This window comes from Gymnoscopelus microlampas (assembly GCF_963454915.1).
Source record: "Gymnoscopelus microlampas genome assembly, chromosome: 23".
NCBI classification, from domain to species: domain Eukaryota; kingdom Metazoa; phylum Chordata; class Actinopteri; order Myctophiformes; family Myctophidae; genus Gymnoscopelus; species Gymnoscopelus microlampas.
In genome coordinates, this window is record NC_139960.1 from 21,946,825 (window position 1) to 21,956,318 (window position 9,494).

General features: G+C 40.9%; 2 protein-coding genes across 2 annotated transcripts; one reads left to right on the plus strand and one right to left on the minus strand.

The window, feature by feature from the left end:
* Positions 1 to 390: 390 nt before the first annotated feature.
* Positions 391 to 4,724, plus strand: LOC311039788 (malonyl-CoA-acyl carrier protein transacylase, mitochondrial-like). The gene is made up of 6 exons (XM_084049772.1): positions 391 to 718; positions 1,428 to 1,730; positions 2,702 to 2,789; positions 2,926 to 3,143; positions 3,757 to 3,894; positions 4,122 to 4,724. The coding sequence occupies exons 1-6, from the start codon at positions 548 to 550 to the stop codon at positions 4,395 to 4,397; spliced, it is 1,194 nt and encodes a 397-aa protein (XP_083905898.1). The 5' UTR covers positions 391 to 547; the 3' UTR covers positions 4,398 to 4,724.
* Positions 4,725 to 4,910: 186 nt separating this feature from the next.
* Positions 4,911 to 9,093, minus strand: bik (BCL2 interacting killer). Its single transcript, XM_084049773.1, has 6 exons — positions 9,041 to 9,093; positions 8,922 to 8,950; positions 6,593 to 6,695; positions 6,237 to 6,389; positions 5,731 to 5,845; positions 4,911 to 5,517 (listed from the first exon to the last, which is right to left on the minus strand). Exons 3-6 carry the CDS (start codon positions 6,685 to 6,687, stop codon positions 5,410 to 5,412), a joined length of 471 nt encoding a protein of 156 aa, XP_083905899.1. The 5' UTR covers positions 6,688 to 6,695; positions 8,922 to 8,950; positions 9,041 to 9,093; the 3' UTR covers positions 4,911 to 5,409.
* Positions 9,094 to 9,494: the final 401 nt, after the last annotated feature.

Here is a 9,494-nt window from a genome sequence, read left to right on the forward strand (position 1 = left end):
CTCACTGTCAGCGTATGAGGGCTGTGCACATGCAGGGGCTGCAACTATCGACTATTTTCTTAACAATTATTATTTTTCAATAGGCCTAATCGAGAAACGTGTTAAAATATTTGTCTTATTCTTTGTTGCAAAAATAGCTGATATTACTCACAACACGTTGTGCTCTTTATATCAGCTATTTTAACATTCTCATTCTTGGATAATCTCATAGCGGCTTTGCCGGGCTTTCCGATCTGGTTAAACAACCAGCCGATTATCTGCTTAACACGATCCTTTTTTTAAATTCTATCCTATTCTAAACTGCCCAAACTCCGATGCAGAAGGTGGCGGTAATTCACCAATAAACTGGACAAAGAAGAAGATAAACAAGAAGACGAAGAAATAGAAACATGGCGCCACCCTTGAGGATCATGCCGGGAGATGATCACTTCCAATTGTAACACTTAACCTGGATTAGTGGATTTGGTTGTTTTCCTCCTTTATTTTTGTAGTAGACATGAACCACCGTGGTGTATATATAATAATTTAAGTGTCTCTAGATCATAACATGTTGAGAACAGGTTGTAGAGGGCAGCAGGTTGTCCTGGTGTCACTGTGTAGGAGGCTAGTGTCTTCCAGCTCCAGCCAGGATGGGACCACCACCTCCACCGGGACTCATCGACCACCTCAACGCGTGCCCGAAACCGCGGCCCCCGAGCCGGACAGCGACGCTTCGGAGGTAGGGCTGTCAGTAGCCCCTTTCGGGACCCTGTTTACCTTTTTTTGTATTTGGGTCTAGGCTGTCAGAATCATTACTTAAATTGCCTAGCTCTTGTCCATAGCGTTAGATTGATTGATTGATTGATGCACTTTATTTAGTAAGACATGAGAACAGTACATAACAGTACATGGAAGTACATATTCACAATACAAGGTCTACTAAACTGGAAAACTCATTAAGCACTAAGCTTGTTTAAGATGAGATCCCCATGCACACAAATCATGATGACAGATATAGACAGACAGATATACACACTACTATACAGAATGTCATGCAATCAGTTTACAGAAGGATTTATCCTTAACGCTATGTTACTTTAAAAATGTGAGTACATTTTCAAATATTTTCCAATGAAATAGCAGATCTGCAAGCTTGCAGATCTGCTTTTTCCACTATCTTGAATTTTTTTTGAAAGTCTAAATTTATTAAATGTGTCAGTAATATCTTTGCCTGTAATGTATATAGGCCTATGTTTCTTTGTATATTTAAGTTATTTGTCATATCTGCCCTGTGTAATTTGTGATTATTAATTAAATAAAAAAACAAACAGAAATTAAAAAATGTATTCATTCGTTCCAATGTTCAATGCCAAAAAACGTGTTTAAATCATGAATTGCAATTATTTGTGTGAGAATTAATCGTCAACTTAAATTTGTAATCGTGACAGCCCTACTCAGAGGAGCACGGAGAGGGAGCCACCGGCCGTTCGAGGAGGAAACCCCCCGGCCAGCGCTCTGTGTTCCTGTTCCCCGGGCAGGGCAGTCAGTTCGTGGGCATGGGGAGAGGGATGCTGCGCTACGGGAAGGTCAAAGAGATGTTCTCCGCGGCGGAGAAGATCCTGGGCTACGACCTGCTGTCCCTGTGTCTCCACGGACCCCACGAGGACCTGGTGAAGACGGTCCACTGCCAGCCCGCCGTGTTCGTCACCTCCCTGGCGGCGGTGGAGAGACTCAACCACGAAAACCCCCAGGTAATAGTGATGGTTTGAATACTTAATTAGAGAGAAAAGCAAACGGCTCGATGTACAGTCATACATTTGGGATAAAAGGATAACACAGTCCTGCAGACTTGTTTCCATTGTGGTCCTATGTATTCAATTCATCAACATAGCATAAAAAATAACACCAAAATACAATATTATCAACAAATATGAAACAGAGTGTACAGAGTAGGAACAAGAGCCGGGGGGGGGGGGGGGGGGGTGTAGACAATGAATTCCCCTCAAATATATGAAATATACTTTATATCCTACATACGTATATCGGGACATTGCATTTAGTTAATTTAGTGAAGAAGGAATAACTGACCATATTTGTTTATAAGGACCTGCTCTGTGTATAACATTGATTCAAATGAATGTTTGTAATAACATTTTTTAAATTAAATTACAAACAATCATGACACATTCTTCAAAAATGTTTAACTCAAAAATAAAACTACATTGTTCTATACAATATACAAGATCAATATAGAGATACACTGGTGATGGGGACAGTTGAAAGGAGGCCCGGCAATGTCTGGGGGTATGGGGGGCTTTAACACATTCACTGCCAGGGGCTTTCTAATGCTGGCAGGTAGCTTCTGCCAGCATTTTTAAGCATTCTGACTAATCTTTCAAGAACCACAGAATATTTATCTCCAGTATGATCGATCCCCTGATGGTTGCTAATCACGGAGGAAATCACTGTGCTTCCGTGAAGAAAAAAATATGTCATCGTGACCTCCCGTTCTCTTGTTATACCCAGTTGAAAATAGCATGTTTTGCCAAAAATACATAGTAAAACACAGGAGCCGAGATACAGGATTTTAAAGCAATAAGTTAACCAGGAAGTGAATGGAGCAGTAAATCTTCGGATCACGTTATCTTGGGTTCTGCAGTTTGTTGAGCAGCCTGAACACTGAGTGTTATTCTAATCATGTGTTGTATACTTGTACCTGCAGGCCATTGAGTCTTGTGTTGCTGCGGCAGGATTCAGTGTTGGAGAGTTTGCTGCCCTGGTCTTCTCTGGTGCAATGGACTTTACAGAAGGTACTAACCCTAGAAATACATCCCTATCCTATGTCATCATCATTAAAAGTGCTGTAAGTGATTTGTTCGAAATATGCTAGTGATCCAGAGCTCAAATGGTTGTGCACCACTCATCTATCCCACCTATGTCCTTCAGCTCTGTATGCAGTGAAGGTACGGGCAGAGGCCATGCAGAAAGCGTCGGAGCTCACCCCCAGCGGCATGCTGTCAGTGATTGGTCGACCGCAGGCCCAGTACAATTACGCATGCCTGCAGGCTAAGGAGCACTGCAAGAGCCTGGACATCCAGGAGCCTGTCTGCAGGGTGGCCAGCTTCCTCTTCCCTGACGGCAGGGTCATTGCTGGTCACAAAGAGGTACAGAGTAGGGCTGGGCGATATGACTTCAAATCAATACCACGATTATTTCAAGCTCAGAATTTTTTTTAGCAAATTGAAGATCTACATGGTCACAACGCGTCATGTTTCAGATAGAAAGAACCAGGAAGTGCAAAATTGCTAATGCTGTTTCTGGGTTTTGGGACTACAAACTTTGCCACTCTATAGAAATAATAAAAACTAAAAACTATTCTGGGCACTTGGGTGGCACAGGGGTAAAGTACCTGTTGAATCCACACGGTGCTTCCGGCTTGGCTTGAACATCTATATACGAACACAATTGGCCATGTTCAGGGGAGGGATGCAGAGCAGGGAAGGCGATCTTTGTCGCCGCATGTACTCCTACAGGCCACCTGTCAGCGGGGGGTGTTGAACGGGAGGATTAGGATGGTTATATGATTATATGTCCTTCCGGTGGGGGCTCCTCACTGACAGGTGAGCCAGTAGGGTACAACAGCAGTGGTAACACAGACATGTGTTGGGAGGATTAATTGGCAAAACGACTAAATTGGGAGAAAAAAGGGGTAAAAAAAATTGGCTATGCTTAAAAAAAACTAATCTCAGTTAGCAGCAATGTCCTTTTCCCTCCCAGGCACTGGACTTCCTCCAGCAGAACTCTCGGCAGCTCCATTTCATGAGGACAAAGCCTCTGGCAGTGAGTGGAGCGTTCCACACGGAGCTGATGCAGCCAGCCATCCAACCCCTCAGAGAGGTCCTCAGACAGGTGGAGGTCAGTATGCCCACCTCCTCCAACTAAAGCCTGACCAATGTATGCACAGTCTCTGAATAAGTGAAGATATTTAGAGTCTTCAAAAACATAAATGTACAGTGAATATATGAATGACACCACCATGAGACATGTAGGATTATGTACATGTTAGAAATCACACCACTGTTGGTGAAAAACTGTGATTCCATTCATGAAGTTTTCTCTCTCTCATACACAAATCCATTCAGGTGCGTCGGCCGGAGATCAACGTGTACTCCAACGTGGACGGCAAGCGCTACATGCACGAAGGTCACGTGCGCAAACAGCTGGTGAAGCAGCTGGTTTCACCGGTGAAATGGGAGCAGACGCTACACGAGATCTACGAGCGGAGCCAGGGTGAGTCTTTTCCTCGCACCTACGAGCTCGGCCCGGGGAAGCAGCTCGGTGCCACACTGCAGAAGTGTAACCTGAAGGCCTACAAGACCTACACATATGTGGACGTGACCGATGACGAGGATCACTGATGCAAAGGACTCTCACAGAGCGAAATAACTGACAAAGGAGGCAATCACACCGAAGTGCACAATAATCGATCAGTTTCTCCATAGTGCTGATTTGTGGGCATTTAGATGTTAGTTCTGCCAAACTGACAGGACAGACCCAGAGGTAAGTGTCATTACAAACAACCTGGGGCGGACAGAAGCACTGATACCGTCCCCACTTTTTCTGTGTGGTGATGGCTTTGGCCGGCACACAGGGAGACATAATGACTTATGCCGCAATCAGATAAATGATTATAATGTTGCTTTGTAGTGGAATTCGCCTTTAAACGTGTCTACTTGATCTTTCTCAATCCATTTGAGACGAGAGCTAATGAACTGGGATTTTGGACTCTCGCTATTAAGACCAGGTGGAACTGAAAAGCACTGACTGGCTGACTTTATGCTCTTGCTCATATATTATTTTATAATTAAATGGATGTTTTGTTATGAATGAGACAATGTTTTCTGTTAATTCAATTTATTTTCACCACATCAGGCATTTTCCAATATAGAATAGAAAGTCCAGCTCCCTTTATTGCAAAAAGAAAGTTACAAAACTCTGCTGGACAGAAACTGTTATGTTTTAGAAACATGCACTTTTAAACTTAGAACAACAGAACAACAGTGAACCATCATAAGGTTATACACAGGAATTTCCACAGGTTTACAAAGTCTAATGTGTTGACATAACCACTTAAGGGCTATTTAAAAATTCTAAACATTTTTGAAAATGGCTTCACCCTCAACTTGTAGAGCTGCTATTTTCAAAAACATTTAAATAATGACATGCCAAAGTTATTAATTAATAATCAATGAACCATATTGTCCCCAAACAGGTGCCAAGTGTATCACAACCTTTATATTAAAGTATTACTCATTAAATTATTATAAAAAGAGAAACTGAAAAAAAATCCATTACAAAATAATCACCATTTTGCACACAATTTCAATGTTTTAAAAATATGTTATGACCAAAAGACCCGCTTATGGCCTGCTAGCCTTTCCACTCGACCCATAATGCAGTGCAAATGGCTGGGGTGGCAACCAGTGCCACTGTCACAATTATCCCTGTGGTCCAGCCAGTGTAGGTAATACTAGACACCTGTGGGGGAAAATTGCAGCATAATTGGTATATTATATTTTACTGTAGTATATTATAATTATGCAGTAAACTTGGGCTGTCCTCAACTAAAAACATTCTTAGTCAACTATAACAGTCCTAAGAATTCTGTGACCAATCGATTAGTTGATTTAATCGACTAATGTGTGACATCGTAAAAAACACAAAGAACTGGGAGAATAACTAAAGTGTTACCCAGCCTGTCCAGGCCTCTGCTCTGAGGATCCCCTGCCCATGTGTGGTGGCTGCTAGCCAGGCCTTCAGCACAGCAGATAGACCATGGAGTCCCACTCCCTGGTGCTGGATCTCCCTGGAAGAGATTAAACATGTCTATTTCCAAGTTACATTGAATCTAGGGCTATAATCAAACCCAGGTCGATGTTCTTACCGATTATTCAATCGTTTGCCTTTTAGATGCATCGAATAATCAAGAGTTTTTTTTTCAATCTTTTTTTATATTTATCTATGAATCAACACAAAATAAACTGTGTATATATTTTGTTTATAAGTGACTAAATCGATTAGTTGCACAAAATCGCCACCGTTTTGACTGAGCTTGATTAAAATCTTTTTTACATTTTTATAGTTTGATTAACTGTTGCACCCCTAATTGAGTCAAAACGATTTCAGGGATTTGTAGTGAAATACATTATGCATGCCGTTAGAGACGGTCAGATGTTATGGTCAGCAATCAAGCATACCGATAGAAGGTCCTGCTCAGTGTTTGGGCGAATCTTGGTATCTGGACAGCTGTGGGCCACTGGTTCTGCAGTCTGCTGGCCCAGTCCCGGTCCAGCCGGTCTCCTATTTCTGCCAACTGGCGACCAATGGCTCGAGCCGCCCTGTCATTGATCCTAAAGGGGGGAGTATGATCTCTTGTTCAGTGAATAAGTTGTAGGGCTGCACAATGAATCCAAAGTAATCAAAAATCGTGATAACTATATTAAAGTATCTAAGTGATATTTTTTTTGTTTAAAATAAAAGTGTGTGTGTGTGTGTGTGGGGGGGGGGGGTTCGTGTCCAAAAGCACCCGGACCGATCTGGCCCTAGTATTTACCTGACGTTCACATCAGACCTGGTGCTGGTGTCATCCTCATCAGGGCCAGCCTGGAGGGACGTGACACTGCTTGGCTGACTTGATTGTTCCATCATCTTGTTTACTGGGCAGACACAATAATCATTGTGAAATGTACTTGAATGAGAAAAGACTTGTTGAAATCAGCTGGAAGAGTGAAAGCTCCGATCCGTAAAGTTTATGTCGAACCCAGGATTCGAACTCCGGATCACCCGCACAAGAGCCAATATTTCTACTCTTGAGCTATAACAGAGTTTGTTTGGGGAGGTGAGATATTTCTGGATATTTTTGGATACCAACTCCACACAGCATTGCTTTGCTAGTTATATATATTGTATTAACATACTCTACCATTCAGATTGGTTAAAATCATGTTTTATTCACTAAAAGGATTGCAGCTTTAACCACTTTAACTATAACTTAGTTGATCGGAGTACCCCAGGGCTCTATATACTTTGTCCACTCCTTTTTCCAAATCTCTTCGCTGAAAATGGCAGATATAAAAGCTTACAACGTTGTGTTGCGACACATTGAGCTTGTAGATCTGCTGTTTCCGCCGAATGTTCACCTGTTTTCGCAGAATGTTTGCCTATGTTGATATGCCAAGAATAGGGATGCAAGTGTTCATTAATCATTAACTGTGTGTGTGTGTGTGTGTGTGTGTGTGTGTGTGTGTGTGTGTGTGTGTGTGTGTGTTCGTGTGTGTGTGTGTGTGTGTGCGCGCGCACCAGTGCATGTTTGTTATCCTAACATGACTCCTCCTAACGCTCATAACCTTACCTGTGTAAATAGTGGGTCATGTGACCAGGATAGGTGGTGGGTGTGTTACCGGGGAGACAACAAGGTTCTTCCTCACAGTTGAAAAACATGACATCATCTATTGTTAGATTCACTTGCCTGGCTTGGCATTTCCCTGTCTGAGATGATGTCAAGAAAACTGCACCGAATGTATATCCCATCAACTAAGAAATTAGTCAATAAATATTTACACATTCACTGCCTATCTTGGCTTGACATTAATTTTAATTTCTCTGTCTGAGATTACTTATTTACACTTATTTCAATGACTTAATTGTTATTTTAACCAATCTGTATGTTGTAACTATTACATCTGCAGTGGTTGGAGGTGGTCTCCCTACACTTCCTTTGAGACAAATAGACCCTGGTGTCGGGTAGGACAAATACTGGTTGACAAGTAGTATTGCCTGGAGCTCATAATAATCCCAATATCTCTCTTGTCCAAGTGCAGATGCTGTCTTGGCTCAGCGGTCACGTCCTGGGTTCAAACTTCGAATCCCAGTGAGGAGGATACAAAAGTTGGAGATTGCAGCTTTGGTAGTGTACAAATGTAACCAATGATGAGTTATAAATGGACAATTTAACACTGAGGATTTTACTGTGTATTTCAATGATCCGTCCATAGGCCTTAAACTTGTTCTCTACTGTCACCAAACCTGTTCCTGTGTCACCTGAGATCACATGCTGGAGGAGGGCTGAATGCAAATGCTGCATTTAGATTTACATAACTCAAATCAACCAAACTGCTCTTTCCTCCATCCAGGAAAACAATGAATACCAGTAGCCAAAATAATTGGTAAAACCAAAACTTTTGAAACTTAACTTTAACTTAATTTCTAATTAAACATCTGAATGTACAATCAGTCACTGAGAAGTTATCTCTGAGATAGTTGGTGTGAATTTGTCCATGCACAAATATTATGCAGTCGATGGCTTTTTTTGTGGCTTTTATATGGCTGTAATAACAGCTTTAAACATTAAACTGCACGTTCATAACATGGCTGATCGGAAAATCTTTGATTATTTTGTAATAGTTATAGCCTATATGGTTCATATTTTAGTGGTACTACATAATAGTTTTATGTCATGGTTTTAGTAGTACCAGTTTTTGTTTTTTATATATTATTTTTAATCTGGGAGGAACAACATTTCAAATTGTTTTTTTTTATGTAGGCTTATATGCAAGTACACAAGAAAATGACAATAAACGGAATCTTCTATGCAGTCTAATCTATGTATGTTATCTAGTTGTCATAACAAAGGGATGAAGTCATCTCTCAGCCATATCAAGCAAGGTCATTTTGAAGATCACATAGGAATACTAGTTTTCCAATTGATTTACTTTATATGTATTCTTAACACGGTAAAAAAAAAAACATATCCATTGTTATCCCTCTGTAGTCTTTTATATCAATGTATGTGTGATATTAGTCAAAGGAGCATTTGGTCCACACCTGTGATAAACAAGAGAGCAGGTGCATGCGCCAAAATTAATGCTCCGATTAAAACTTACCTTTTATGTAGATTAAAGTAGACGCCGCCCTGAAACAAACACACAGACATTACGATGAAAACTTTTCCAAAATTAGTGCCGAAAAAATGATTTAAGAATGTTTTTTTGACAGTACTCACAGCAGCGTCCTTTAATCTTGTTCTGTTCAGGTAACTGCCAAGAATATATCATTAGCCACGCCTAGACGTGCTGTTACAGGTATTGACCGCCTGGGGGCGTCTCCACAGTGAAATGGTATGACCTCATCAACAGGCAGAGCCTATTCCGCCTAAATTATTTGTTTGGGAAAATGCAATTAGTTAGTTAGTAAATACATTTGATTTTGGTCTAATGAAGAAAATGTTTAAATGGCTTTTCAAAGAGGAGTTTTTTTTTCTTCTCGTTTAGATACCAAGCACAGGGAAATATTTTATACCTTTAAAATTGTAAGAATGAATTTAGCTTTTTGGATCTTTTCATTTTTGTAATGCAATGCCATGCATAGTATGTAGGCTATGTATTTTATGCATTTTCTTGTATGTTACAATAAAATGCATGCTATAATGAGAAAGGCAAATTGGATAAACAAACTGC

Bases quoted from the DNA above. Each gene is read 5' to 3' on its own strand.
- LOC311039788 (XM_084049772.1), top strand. From the start codon at position 548: ATGTTGAGAACAGGTTGTAGAGGGCAGCAGGTTGTCCTGGTGTCACTG. The intron at 2,790-2,925 runs GTACTAACCCTA...TATGTCCTTCAG, and splicing joins TGCAATGGACTTTACAGAAG to CTCTGTATGCAGTGAAGGTA. The intron at 3,895-4,121 runs GTCAGTATGCCC...AAATCCATTCAG, and splicing joins AGGTCCTCAGACAGGTGGAG to GTGCGTCGGCCGGAGATCAA.
- bik (XM_084049773.1), bottom strand. From the start codon at position 6,687: ATGATGGAACAATCAAGTCAGCCAAGCAGTGTCACGTCCCTCCAGGCT. The intron at 6,390-6,592 runs GTAAATACTAGG...TCCCCCCTTTAG, and splicing joins AGGTCTGATGTGAACGTCAG to GATCAATGACAGGGCGGCTC. The intron at 5,846-6,236 runs GTATGCTTGATT...AATCTCTTCCAG, and splicing joins CTGAGCAGGACCTTCTATCG to GGAGATCCAGCACCAGGGAG.